General features: G+C 39.5%; 1 protein-coding gene across 17 annotated transcripts in view; it reads right to left on the bottom strand.

The window, feature by feature from the left end:
- Window positions 1-14,809, bottom strand: part of YAP1 (Yes1 associated transcriptional regulator) — a 197,403-nt gene that overhangs the window by 72,283 nt on the left and 110,311 nt on the right. For 11 of the 17 annotated variants that reach the window (XM_043504190.1, XM_043504193.1, XM_043504185.1 and 8 more), the window contains one exon: window positions 5,905-6,018. The exons of the other annotated variants lie outside the window; for them this stretch is intronic. In XM_043504190.1, the coding sequence (XP_043360125.1) occupies window positions 5,905-6,018 (114 nt within the window). The remainder of the gene's footprint in view (window positions 1-5,904; window positions 6,019-14,809) is intronic. 17 annotated transcript variants of the gene reach the window in all.

The following is a 14,809-nucleotide window of genomic DNA, read 5'->3' as shown; positions in this document are numbered from 1 at the left end:
CTTCTAGAACACCCCCTCCCTCAATCTTTCTTGGCAGGGGGTGACCGGAACTGAACGCACTATTCCAAGTGAGGGAATACCACTGAGCTATTTAATGGCATAGTATTTTTCTGTATTATTCTCCATCCTATTCCTTATGGTGTACCCTATTCCTGCCAGCAGCGGCACGGTGTGTGCTGCATAGTGAGAGACGCGGCTATTCATCAGCATACTCATTCTGCAGCAAGATGGCAAAGGCCAGCAGGAGCAGGGCACACGCTACCACCATGAGCAGCAGCAGCAGATCATCAGAGACAACTGACCCAACCTGAGCCTGAGAGCATCAGGTTGTTTTCTGACCTGACCCTAACACAAGTAGTCAGGTCCCATTGAGCTGGGGTCAGATTGTAGGGCTTTATTCTAGATGCCAACACAGACTCCCACATGAAACTGTCAAGTGGAAACCAACTGGAGTGAGGCAATAAGGGCAGAGACTGGGATCAGGACCTCTGAAACATAAGAGATCCAGGATACCTTAGACAGACCAAGAAGCTAATGGATGATTTCTGATAGATGTTGTACTTGGAAAAAATGAAAAAAACTGTCTTTGACATGAACAGATTAGTATCCTCTAAAAGCAAAGTATCTTTGCCTGCACTTTAGAAGAGACAGTCCTGACATCTGCAGGCAAAACATCTCCAGACTGCCGCCATTGCCAGAGACCAGGTTCCAAAGTCAAAAATGTTATATGAGGCTCTTAAAAAGTAATACCATCACACCAACTTCTCTTCTTTGATGGTGGACAAAACCTCAAATATTTTCCCTCACAGGCATCCATTCGACTCATGCAGAAAATTTAACCCATAAGACATAATTATAGTGGCTTATAAGAGCCTAACAGTTGGCTGGCCTTAAAAAAAAAATACAGAAATATGCTTTCACCACCAATTGATTCAAGTTCTTAAGATTCCCTGTCCACAGGAGCACAAAAAAGATCTCTGAAAGGCCTAGATCCTTCTGAGGCCACAAATATTGTGAAGACGACCAGGGAAGAATGCTTAAAAAGTAGTTTAAAGTATCTGGTACAAAAGGTGTTTCCTGGAAACTCATAGCACTGCAGCTGGATGAGTCCATAGTTCCTTCATTCGCTTTACAAGCCCTAAATGTATTGGAAAAGGAGTTCTGCCCGAACACACTTATGTGATTTGCTTTCCACTTAGATGAGAGGAATATCAGGAAAACTATCCTAGCCTACCAGATCCTACTTTTTTCTCATTTCTCCCAGAGGAGAATCATCCAAGGACAATAGTGAAGACTGAGAAACCTGTTTTTAACAGTCAGCCCTTAGTAATCTGGGGACCTTTCATGGTGAGAGAGAAAACACTCCTCCAATGATACAGAACACTTGGAAAAAATGATTTATACATATGGTCAGTCTGATCCTGTATCCCTTTTGCTTAAACAGCCTCTGGAAAAAGAACATGAAACAAGAGGAGCTGGAGTCCAAATCGCCAAAATCTCAGGCAAAGCCTATAACTGCCTAGCAGTAGACAGACAGGTAGGATGGCCAGACCAAGGAGTATCATTATCAGAAGATCTATACCCTGCAGATACAATCATACTCTTCTCATAAACTCCTCCCATTTTCCCAAAATAGAAGTCTTGGAACTTAAATCCAAGGTATCAACTATTCTGTGAGAAAGACGTTTCTGCAGGAGACACTAATAGAGGACTCATGACTGAGGACTGACTCTACAAATCCCACTGTGCATATGCAAAGGCCCCAAAGAAGGGTAAGTGCCTTACTAGTGCAAAGGATCCTACTGTTCCAGGTCTGAGGAAGGCCTAATTCCTTTGGTCATGCATAATCTGAAATGACTGTCTATGGTGAGGCATGACAAGACCCTTCCCTCATATCTGACACTTTCGTAAGTTTAGATGATTGGCCTTTGTCCTTACTCAGATCCTCACCATGCTTATGACTGTTCAGAAGCTGTGGACACTGGCTTTGAGGACTAAGATCCAAGTCCAGACAACAGCATTTTGTCACAGTGATAGATCTGAAGACCTCAAATCCAACAATTAAAAGACCTGATACCAGAGTCTCAGATACTTCAGTGTCATATTCAAGGTTCCTCTCTTGGATTTGGAGCCTTTAGATTTCAGAACTGACTCACTCAGTCCTCGGGTATTGTTTCAAGGTAATTTCTCTTCAATCCATTTGCCTTTGCAGACTGCTCTCAAACTGTGCTTCTTTCCAGGCTGGCATGAGGCATAAACACAGTGCAAGTCTCAAAGCCACAGGATAAATACCACTTGCCCAAACACTTTGAACAGTAGGACTTTTGTTTGAGATGGGTTTTCAAGCCTATCCTCCACTCCTGCTCAGCTGTGCCAGGAACCAAGTTGCAAGGCAACTTGGACAAGATCCCTATGAACGCCTGAATAAAATCAGTAACTGAAAACACCACCACCAATAAAACTGCACCTTATTTAACTATTAGCAAAACTTCAAACTGATGAGGACAAAGCAAAATAGGGAAATGGATATTGACTTCCTGAGCACACTGGCTGGTAGAAGAGAGGAATTCAGCAACAGCTAGTGTCTTTCATGCCATCTGTCCCACAACATCGAAACTGAGGGGCAGGCCTGCACATACTATCTAATGTGTTCCGCAGCTCATGTGGTGAGGGATCTGCAGAGGCAACATCAAGAAAGTGAACTGAATGTCTCTTTACTGTTATTACTTCAAAAAAATAGGTGACGCCAATAGAAAATTGTCATTACAGTGAAATTTCCTCTTATGTTTAGGGATCTGAAGATGAATTTATCTAGAGTAGCTTGTTTCAAGTGTTAATATTCAACAATGAATGGAAACCAAGCCCTCAGTGGAAAGAATTAGGCTACAAAAGGCCATGGCAGTCTTCAGAAATAAACACGATTTTCAACTCCTACTGATCACTGAAAGGTAAGCTTTTGAATCAATCAAACTTGATCAATCAAATCAGCACACATTTACTAAGATCTGCACATGACAAAGTAAAATAATGATCAGGCACAGTAAGTTACCTCTGTCAACAAAACTATGGGCTGAAGAAGAGCTCTGTGTAAGCTCAAAAGCTTGTGTCTCTCACCAATTGAAGTTGGTCCAATAAAAGACAGTACCTCAGATAGTACCTGGTCTCTCTAACAAAACTATAGTACGTACACTGCTGGAGTGGCCTGTAGGAGGTCATATCGGAAAAGGGAACAAGAATAAGATTTTGTACTTTCTTGGCACAGATGATAAAAACGTAAACCGCAATAGAACGTGAAGTTGTACACATTTCAAGGAAAACTCCTTCAAGCTCAACAGCAGCTAGCAGCCTGTCTCTATTTGCTGTCACTCTAGATCAGAGGAGCTCACATGGTTTTTTCCTCCCTCCCCCCCCCCCTTTTCCTGCCCCCTTCAGTTACACTTGAGCTCTTTGACTGAAAAGGTCTGGAACAGATTAAAAGTCCAACCACAAAATAAAAAGCCTTGGCACAAACTCAATCCTGTCTGGGATACACATACACAGTGGGCCCAAAAAGGGAAACTATGCGGTAAGAAACCCTTATGCAATCTTTTGGACATTTCTGTCCTTTTTCAGTTTAACTGCCAGAGCCATAACATTTTATGGAACTTCAGTATGCTCAAGACAAGTAGTTCCACCCTTCTATTGAGACAGTACTATTTACGGGAGTTGAAATTAGTTCTTAGAAATTAGATGCATCTTACCTAAAAAGATTTTTTCTTTTTTAATTCTAGCTGGCTGACCCAAGCTCTTGTAATTCAAAAGTGTAAAACAATTCATGGAAGAAGAGCAAAATACATTTCCTGTGTGATTACTTAAGTAAACATAATTGGCATCTCTCTTTATATTGTAAAAGGCAAGACTTTTTCTAAATGACTACTTCCTGTTTCAAACCACAGATTACTATTCATATATTAAGTAGATTCTGAACTTCAAATGACTAACACTGCTTTCATAACACACAAATAGGACTGCAACTCAGAAGGCTAGTATTAAGGGCAATATGGATAGATCTGCCAAAGATCACAACCTCCCATAAAGAAAAGGAGTACTTGTGGCACCTTAGAGACTAAAATTTTTTCATGAAGTTGACAGACTTCCACTCTATACGGCTAAATTCAGTGCCTTGTCTCTAAGGTGCCACAAGTACTCCTTTTCTTTTTGCGAATACAGACCAACATGGCTGCTACTCTGAAACCTCCCATATATGCCCTACCTTTGACTCAGGTTGCACAGTGATTCAACCTGTTTACAAGCTAGTCAGCAGCTTATAAACAAATTGTAATAATTCTGTGGTTTTCATAAGAAAAGACAGATGTTTATATTTAAACATTTAGGACTACACAGTTGAAAAAAAAAAACCCTGAAATGTCTAGCAGCCATTTTAAAATAAAAGTGAAGTGCTGAGTTTGAGTTTTCCACTATAGTGTTTATATGGCATTCATGGAGTTAATGACTCTCCCAAAAGGGGCCCACAGTTGTTGTTAGGTCAACCCCTGTAAAGCTTCAAAGGCTTTGTATCCCCTCAGCCTGACCTACCCAGTGATCTGCACACTGTTTTCATTGAGTTGCACTGAGTCCAAGACTAAAGCTTGAAAACCACAATGATCTGCTTTCTTTTTTATACAGGTTTTTCCATAGCTCTGAAAAAAATAAAAAACAACCTCACAAATCCACCCAAAGGAGATGAAAATAGTGAATTATCTGGATAACAAATCAAGGAAAAGCTATTGTACCTATTAAAATTTGCAGACTTTTTGTAAAGTATCATGACTTTGTACCGGAAACAAAAACAAAACAAAATACCCGAATGCTAATGCTTTAATGTTTTAATGCTAAAACATGACCTGAGAAAATTATTAAAATTCTGTACAGCTCAATGACCATTTGTATGATACAGCTAAACTAGAGCTGTGATTTCCACAATCCACTGTACTCTGTAGCTATATTCCATTATTGCAGTGGTTTTCAAACTGAGGTACACGAGCACTCATCAGGGGGTACACACGAGAAAAATCCTGTAATGGCAGACAACACATCGTGTTATCCCTTACAGGCCTCCTTCCCGCCCTCTCTTCCCCCGCTCCCCCCCCCCCCATTTTCATAGGTATATTATAACTATCTCAGATGGAGGTATGTGGTAGACTACATTATTGGGAAAGTGATACCAGGCTAAAAAGGTTGAAAAGTTCGTAACATTCTCTTATTGTATGCCTGAAAATTAACATTACCAAAAAAAAGTGAAAGATTAGTTCCTCTAATTTAAAAAGATTTTAATAATTCTATTGTCACAAAAATAATAACCGATGACTATTTTCCATGCCTCAAATAACAGATTTTGATACGAGCAACACTATCACGTATTTCTCTCAATACTGTTTAAAAACGGACAACTTTCTCAAGATCATCACTGTAGCAAGCTGGAATTATAAGCTGGTGTGTGATTCAAATGGATTTTGACAGCATGATGATGATTATTAATGAGCTCGTTAGGATATCATAAAGGAAGGTAAATATTTCTTTTGGAAGCATCATTTTAGCTGGTAAAGATTTGCAATTGTGGGAGAACAGAGAGCCTGGATCAAATGTTTTATTCTGGTAAAGTAATTCCTGGATGCCACAAAAGTTGGGAGCCCTATGAAGCAACTGGTGAAGTCCTGACTTCTGGCATCAAAGATTTAGATGACAGAGAATATGAATTTATACTTATTTTTTTAAATGATATAATTAGGGTGTATGTGATTCAAATCAAAAGTATTTTATCTTACTGCTAAAAATATTCCAAAGTTTGCCTGCGAAATGAAAATTTCTAAAGTGAACTGAAACTAAAGTGAATAAAAAAAATTCTTAAGTGAGATGAACTTTTACCAAAGCGTGGGTCAAGCCTTGGGTCTAGCCAAGATGTGGTCTTGTTCTTATGGTTTATGTAGTAAATTTCTCCATCCTGGGTCATGGCTTGTTCCCATCCATCAGGGAGTGGGCCTGCAATATAGAAGGAAGGAATTCATAGTAGGCTCTCGTTTGCTCCAGCTCAAAAATAGCTCTAAATAAAAAAAAAAAATCCCAACATTTTACATGTAAAACAGTACATGAAACAAATAGTTTCAAGCTCATGTCTAACAGTCCTGGGAGGAGGGCAGAGAAGGGGGGATGAGGAAATCATACAAATGATATCATAAAGCATTTCTGCCATTTTATTAAAAATCTGGAGTTTGATTTTATAACTTGTGTGTCTTTTAATATGTTTTAGCGCTTAATCCTTTGCTAGGGTCCATTCAGGGTAAAGGAATTTTAGAATACAAAACCAGCAATAAGTCGAGCCTGCCAGAATGAAACCAGTATGAGCACCTGAAATTGTATCAGGGTAGGAAGTAATTCTCTCCCTCTAATGGTGAAAGTTAATCTGGTAAGTAAGGTTCAGCAGCAGCATGAAACTGACATGACTCTTCTGAAGTTTCACTGAAGTTTCTGTGAAAGTGCTATGGGCCGCAGCAGATACAAGGCATGATACTGCAGTGAGGGAGGGAAGGAGGGAGACAAAAAGTGATGAGAAAGTGGAGGAAGAGCAACTAAATAAGAAACAACACAAATGCACAGAGGCTGAAGGAGAAAGGAAGAGTTATGCTATGCCCCACTCCCAGCAGGTAGGCCTGTACATGTTATCTCAAAATCTCCCCTGTAGCAGAATCCAGGGGCTATGCCTGAATGAGAAGACATGAGGGTCTCCTCTTGCCCCTCAGCTACCAAATGACCTGCAATATACGGAGTGGAGAGTTGCCACTAGAACACTGCTCCTGAACACTACTTATTCTCACCTATAGTTTATCATGTCGTTGTCGTCATCCTGCCACCCAATCATTCATCTGTATTTTCTTTAGTTAGACTGTAAGCTCTTTGAGGTGGGACTGTGTCATCCTCTGCCTTTGTAAACTACCTGCCACATGTTGGGACATGAATTTATTTAACTTAGGGTGGGACTTTTTGCATCAGTGATTTAGATACTTGAAAAACACCATCCTTATTTCTTTGGATTTAAGCAACAAAAAGGGGTGCCTATACAAGGTTCTTGGTGCCTTTAACACAAATATCAAGATAGATAGATAAAATTAAACAGAACTTCCTCCAACAGCCATCAGGCTCTTCTTCCCCCCCTCTTCAATCTAGCATGCAACAAAATGCCAGTAAGAACAATCTACAAAGGTTGGCTGGTCAATGTTTGGCTAAGTTTTTAGAAGTCTTATATAGTACAGAACCGACTGGTATGTACACACAATCACTCTAAACTTACAATGCAGGTAGGTGAAATCGCACAAAAAACTAGTATTTATTTTATCACTTTAACATTAGAATAACCCTTCCCTATCATTTTGTTTTAGACTCCTTTTACTGTTAAAAGTTACAGTCGTGGGAAAATAGATTTTTGCTTAATCTTAAAAGAACTGTTCTTGAGAATTTTTAAAGAATAAATTAATATTTATTTGCACACAGAGGCCTCAATCAGGATCAGGCCTACATTGTGCTAGGTGCTGTTCAAATACATAGGAATCGTCCCTGACCCAAGCAGCTTCCATTTAAACTGTGTTTCTGCTTTAAATTCCTGCATTCTGGTGCCAACTGGCCGCTCTGCACCTCCTTCTCTGTAGAATCCTGCATGGATATCTGCAGATTTTCAGGATTTAGATATAAAATTTGGATCTGCATCCATCTACGATCCACAAACATGGTGCACAGATATAAAGAGGATATCTGCAGATTAGCAGGGCTCTACTTCTCTGGACAGGAAGGTGGACTTCCACTACTGGAGCTATGGCTCCAAGACTGCCTCCTTTCAAAAGAAACCTGCCCCAAACACACTGTCTGACCTCAGCAACTAGCTATACACACAAAACGTGTAAATCAAGTAACTATATAATTAAAGAAAGCTACTCAGTCTTCCTCATGAGCTACTGGTGGAGATGCACCACTTCCAAAAACTGTTTATAGATGTGAAAATATCCCATTAACAGCCGACATGGGTTTGTGCACCAGAATTCTGAAGCCCTAACCTGTCTGCTAGGGTCAGATCACATAAGAAGTCTGTAGCAGTGTAGAGAACTGGAAACGGGTCTCGAGTCCAAGACTAACACCATCACCACTGAACTAACCTTGCTCTACCCACATCTAAGACCATAAGAACATAAGACCTTAAGAATGGACATACTGGATCAGACCAAAGGTCCACATTTAGCCCAGTATCCTGTCTTCCGACAGTGGCCAATGCCAGGTGCTTCAGAGGGAATGAACAAAACAGGTAATCATCAAGTGATTCATCCCGTCGCTCATTCCCAGCTTCTGGCAAACAGGCTACAGACACCATCCCTGCCCATCCTTGCTAATAACCATTGATGGACTTATCCTCCATGAACTTATCTCGTTCTTTTTTGAACCCTGTTATAGTCTCGGCCTTTACAACATCCTCTAGCAAGAAGTTCCACAGGTTCACTGTGTGTTGTGTGAAGAAATACTTCCTTTTGTTTGTTTTAAACCTGCTGCCTATTAATTTCATTCGGTGACCCCTAGTTCTTGTGTTGTGAGGCGTAAATAACGCTTCTTATTTACTTTCGCCATACCAGTCACCTCTTAATCCATGCATCCCAATGAGACCAGATTCCAGAAAAGGACAATCTCACCTATCCCCTAGTCCCAGAGCCAGGAGATGGCAGCTGGACAGGCAAAACAATTCAAATTCAGATGACTATGATGAAGATTAGAGAAAACTCAGTGTCCTAATGGATGTAAAGCAAATGTTCTACTGCACTTGAGTGTTTGGGGGCAGGTAGTTCCTAAAAGTAAGATACCCTGGAAGCAAAACTCCAACAGAGGCAGTCCATCTGCCTGTGTGGACCAGAGAGCGAAAAATCAGCCCACTAGTCCCAGACCAAGGGAGCCATAACAGAATTTTATTTCTAGATTAACAGGATATCCGTGAACAGGGTTTGAAAAAAAAAAAAGAAAATGTGCTTGCTCACTTGGCTGTAGAGTATGAAACCTTCCTTGGGAAGTGCCATCAAGTTCTGCAGAAAACAAAACCGCTGCTAGCACTATCTGCTCAAGTGCTTTCTTCTTGAGTCTGTAAAAGAGCTCCCATGCCTCTGCTGTTGCTCATAGCTTTGCCACACTGCAGAGCGAAAACTAACCAGAGTCCTGTTTGCTTTGATTGTTGTTTGGTTTTCTGAACAACTGTGAAACTAAACAGAATCATGTCACCTTCATTGTGCAGCTGACTGAGCAATAGCAAAGCAAATATTGAGCCATTCACCGGGTGGAAAACTCAAAGGGTGGAGAAGAAGTAGAGCAGCAGACACACACACACACACACACGGGGGGGGGGGGGAGGAGGAGGAGGAGAGATGAAGAGATGACAGACAGAAGACCTGAAGGTGTCAAGTATATTTCCTATACAATTATAGAATTTCCATTGAAGTCAATGGAAGCAGAGTGCTTCTGAAATTCTCACTCATTTATGTGTAGTGTACAGAGTACATATTCTTTTCGGATTTAGACATTGGCAATTTCAATAACTGCTTTATCCAATATAAAATGTTTGATCACAAACACCTTCCCAATGCAAATAACATCCTGTTGCGATGGAAATGAGCCTTCTTCCTGTTCTATTCATCTTTGTTAACTTTGAAACTATCTAGACAAAATTTTCAAAAAACTAGATTCCAATTCCAAACACAAGTTATCCTTTATAGAGAGTATTGAGATTCTGTCCCTGCCCTGAATAACTGAGGGTATAAATTAAGGAAACAGAACATGTAGTTGCCAGAAGGGGCGGAAAAGGAGGACAGAAGGTAGATCAAACAAGTTTTATTAATGTATAATGAGCAAATCTTACAATGTCTAATTTTTAAATAGAGATGGAGATAGGGCAGGAAGGGAACAAGACATTTCTTCTAAGGATGATACATACAGCAAGTGGTGGTATGTACATAAATACTTACATCTGCCAACTTGATAACAATTAAGTAATTAAGACCAAACATTCCATAAATCAACAAATTGTCAAACTAAAGCAACAGCTAAACTCTAGTAGTAAAAGTCAGCTAAATCCAGATAGTGGTATTATAAAACACCTTGAAGGTTTATTTTTTAAATAAAAGTTTCTGAGCAATTCACAAGGGTGACAGTGGAATAGCTTCTCTTTATAACTCTCTCTAACCGTCAGCCAGCCAACTATGTGATCCTATCAACCAAGAACTTTTAGGTGCTTTGTAATATCAAATTGTCCAAATCCACCAAGATGTCCAACACTACATGGGAAGCAGAGTCTAAAAAGATGCACATGGAATAATTTTGTACATCCTTCACCTTTATTGTTACATGAGAAAAACAAAACATATTGCAGGGAACTTTTCTTCCCTCACCCGCACTACTTTTCAAATCTCAATTTTCTAGCATGAGACTCTCACCAGAGTCGTAAACCTTCCATGGTTCAATTTCATGACAAGTTTCCAAAATGAGTAGCACCTCTCTAAATAAACGTAGCCCAACATATGATGAGCTCTTACACACTTTCTTCATAATTTTCCTGATAAGCACATATAATATCCAGTGTTTACAGTGTATACAATATCATGAACTGTATGGAGAAAAGGTAAATTTGAAGCTAAAAATGAGCAGGAATCCTCAAGATAAGGTAGTGAAATTTACACCCTCCACAGGGGCCTGGTTCATTTGCTGCTACATTACCCACAAGGAGCTATAAACTATGTATTTGCTTCTGTCCGCCTCTCTCACATGGCCATTTTCTTGCTAAATTCTGACCTAATTTAACAGTCACTTAAAATGTAGCTTTAAATTCTGAGGATTTCTACCAAATACCACTAAAGAAAATTAATTCCTTGGGGGGGAAGGGGTATAGAAGGCCAAAGAAAGGATATGAGAACACTGATGGAATTGATGGACAGCATTAAAATAAAAATCTCTTGCCAAATTACATTTGTAATGTCTCTACATGTTTGGCTGAAGAGGGCAAATTGAGCAGCCTGATGGGTAAAATTAATTATTCAAAGGATACAATTATGGTACTAGTACACTTCCTTTGTGCAAAATCTTCCACACCAGTTCTATCAACTGTGATAGCATAGAAAACAGACACGGTTATTTTTATTTTGAAATTTATATCTGTATCTCACTAAGGTACCTGAGCACCTTATATCACTTTAATAAGAAACTAGCTAAAGCTATGCAGCTTTTTCTGTAGAACAATGGTTCCCAACCATGGGTCTGGAGCCCCCTAGGGAGCCATGAGCAAGTTTCAGGGGGGCCACCAAGTAGGGCCAGCATTAGACTTGCTGGGGCCCAGGGTAGAAAACTGAAGCCTCACTACATGGGGCTGAAGCCCAGGGCTCTGAGCCCCGTCACCTGTGGCTGAAGCTGAAGCCTGAGCAATGTACCTTTGCAGGGGTCCCTGTGGTATGGGGTCCCAGGCAATTGCCTGGCTTGCTATCCCTTAATGCTGGCCCTGGCTTTTATATGCAGAAAACCAGTTGTTATAGCACAGGTGGGCCATGGAGTTTTTATAGCATGTTGGCGGGGCGGGGGGCTTCAGAAAGAAAAAGGTTGAGAACATCTGTTGTAAAACTCTCTGTCTGTATGGCTTTCAGTGATATAGCAGAGGAGTCCAAAAACAACTATAAAAACCAATTTCTACTAGTAAATAGACCACATATAAAAACAAGTTATTTCTTCCCATTGTTGATGAGGTGGAGAATTTTCAATTACTTAATTTAATCCAATTTGACACAGGAAGATTACTTTGTCTTTAATACTGCAACATCCCTTCCCACCAGTATGGTTCAAGAAATTTAGATAGGTTACTTGGAACAAGCTCAAACCAGGAAGAGTTCAGCCATCTGCCTAACCATTTTTTTTTAAAAAGAGTACTGAGATCTCTGGAACAAGCAGCATTAGATCACATTTCACTGCCAGTAACAAATCCCAACTTTGGGCATCAAGGCATCAATAAACTTTACTTTCCACCCTTACAAACCAACTCCTGAGGATAACTATTCAAATTAGGAAACTTAAGAAAACTATTCAGATCATTACTACTAGTAATAGTAAATATTTACACTATGGTAGCAACCAAAAAGCTTGAGGTCCCATTGTCCTGTACTAACACAGAAAAACAATCCTTGCCCCCCCAAAGGGAAGTTACTTAGCAGTTGCCCATTTCATCCTTTCATTTCCCGCTCTCTTTAGTCACACATTTAAGAATGCATTAATTACCAAACTCAGCAACAAAGTAATAGAACAATGTATATGTGGCAAAATATGAAAGTATAGTTTAAAAAAATCAATTTTAATACATTAGGTACATTAAATCAGATTGGGTTGTCAACAGCAGAATCAATTTACAATGAATGCAGTCCTAAATTCAATTCTCTCACAATGTACTTTTGTTAAATACAAGAAAATTTTGGAACTATCAACTCTCCAAGCGAATTGAAAGGGTTAAATAAAAAAAATTACGTCAGCTGAAGTGTTTACTTGGCATCTCGTTTTCTAAGCTCAATAGTCAAACCAGACAAAAATATGATAATTTTTTTTGGTAATACACAAGAATCCCGTGTTAATTTTTACACAGTTTCTTTACAGAGCTGATCAAAATCAGATTTTGGGAGCAGAATTTACTAGATTGATCTACAATGCAGAAAGCCCTATTTAAAAAAAACAGACTAAGTCATGAACATTCATGGACTTGCATTAAACAAGGTTATTTTCCCAGAAGTATGAGACACCAAAGAGAAAGGTCAATTTTAAAGTTTATTCTAAGTTTGCATTGTGTGCCACTTCACAAATACCGACATCACTTTCTTCCTCTCAATCTCTGCAATAAGGTGAGATGAAAGTCTTTAAAGACACCTTAGAATACAGAACAGCACAGTTCAGCAGTTAAAATTTAGTTTTCTGGTATAAGCACAGAGATAAATAAATCAGGGTTGTGATAGTGGGAATGCCTCATTTCTCCCATTCCTCTTTCTCTCCAGGTAAAGAATCCTGCAGGGGAATCATGTCTGTAACTTTTCCATCATAATTCCATACATTAACGGAAAAGTCATGGCTGAGTTAGATTATCTTTTCAGATAAGAGAAATCCTGGCATTTTTAACTGCACTCAGCCATGACTTCCTTAAATCCATCTAAGATCTCTTCAGTTGTTTCAGGGATGGGGGAATTCCAACTGAACTCAGAGTGCTATCCCATCCCATCGCCTTGCCAGCAGTAAGTCAAAACAATGGCTTGACTTGCCTCCCCTTCAAAAGTCACAGCCACAAACTGCTTAATCTCATCTCTTGCCTGTTAATCTTTTGCTGCTGTCTGTAGTGTGTAAGCAGCAGCATAAAACAGATACAAGCTTGTCTAAGCAGGGAATCAGATGCAGGCTTGTCTAAAAGGGGAATCTCGAGCAGGAGAGAGGATATTTTATCTCTATTTGGCACTGGTGTGACTGCTGCTGGAATAGCGTATGCTTTTCTGGTACCCATAATTCAAGGAGGATGCTGATAAATTGGAGAAGGTTCATGAGAATGATTAAAGGATTGGAAAACATGCCTTACTGTGATAGACTCAAGGAGCTCAACCTATTTAGCATAACAAAAAGAAGGTTAAGGAGTGATTTGATTACTGTCTGTAAGTATCTAAATGGTGACTATATATTTAATAATGGGCTCTTCAATCTAGTGGAGAAAGGTTAAAAAAAATAAACCAATGGTTGGAAGTTGAAGCTAGATAAATTCAGACTGGAAATAAAGCACACACATTTAACAGTGAGCATAAATAACCACTGAAACAATTTATCAAGGGTTGTGGTGAATTCTCCATCTCCGACAATTTTTAAATCAAGATTGGGTATTTTTTTTAAAAGATGTACTCTAGGAATTATTTTGGGAAAGTTCAATGGACTGTGTTATTTAGGAAGTCAGACTAGATGATCAAAATGGTCTCTTCTAGTACTGGAATATATGAATCTATATGCAGAGGACCAAAGAGGCACAAGAATGATCTTGAGGATGTAATGGTGATGGAGAGGCAGACAAAATAAAAATTAGACTTGGAGAGGAAGGAGCAGACAAAAATGAGGAAAGCCACAACAGCTATCACAAATTAGCAATGGGATCAAGATGATTTGTTTGCTTGCTAGAGTAGCAGGGCCAGGGAGCACGTGGAAAATAGTGAATTTTAGCCTATGGAGTGTGCACCTTGCATTACTCTCTAGTGATGCCCTACAAGCTAGCTGAAAAAGCTGTGTTGACAGGCTCCAGGAGAAGCCAAATCTGGTTCTCCATCAGCTAAAGGAATGGTCACCATGATATGGGACTTTAGGAATGGAGGAGTAGGAAGAACAACATTACATTTCCTCTGCCAAAAGGACTTTTCTTTTTGTGGGGAGATCTTCAAAAACAGATGCGAGAGAAACAGCAGGGTGGAAAGAACAAAATTCAAAAAGGTAGGAGGATACGTGCAAGCACACCTCCAAGGGGAGAAAAGAAAATAAACAACGTATTTAATATTTAGGAGGGAGATTTAGTTTACCACCTCATCTCTTAAAAAGTTAGTGTCCTCCATTAGAAAGCACAACAAAAATTAAGTTACACTTATGCCGATGTCACAAATTCATTCTCTCTTCAGCTCACATCATCCAGTTGCTTAAGGCATAAAGATTTATGCATTTACATTTTAAAAAGGAAAGAAATATAACGTTTCTAAATTAGTGGAAAGATACT

Source organism: Dermochelys coriacea, chromosome 1 (assembly GCF_009764565.3).
Source record: "Dermochelys coriacea isolate rDerCor1 chromosome 1, rDerCor1.pri.v4, whole genome shotgun sequence".
In the NCBI taxonomy this organism is placed as follows: Eukaryota; Metazoa; Chordata; order Testudines; family Dermochelyidae; genus Dermochelys; species Dermochelys coriacea.
The sequence above is the reverse complement of the archived record's forward strand: the minus strand, read 5'-3'. Positions and strand labels throughout refer to the sequence as shown.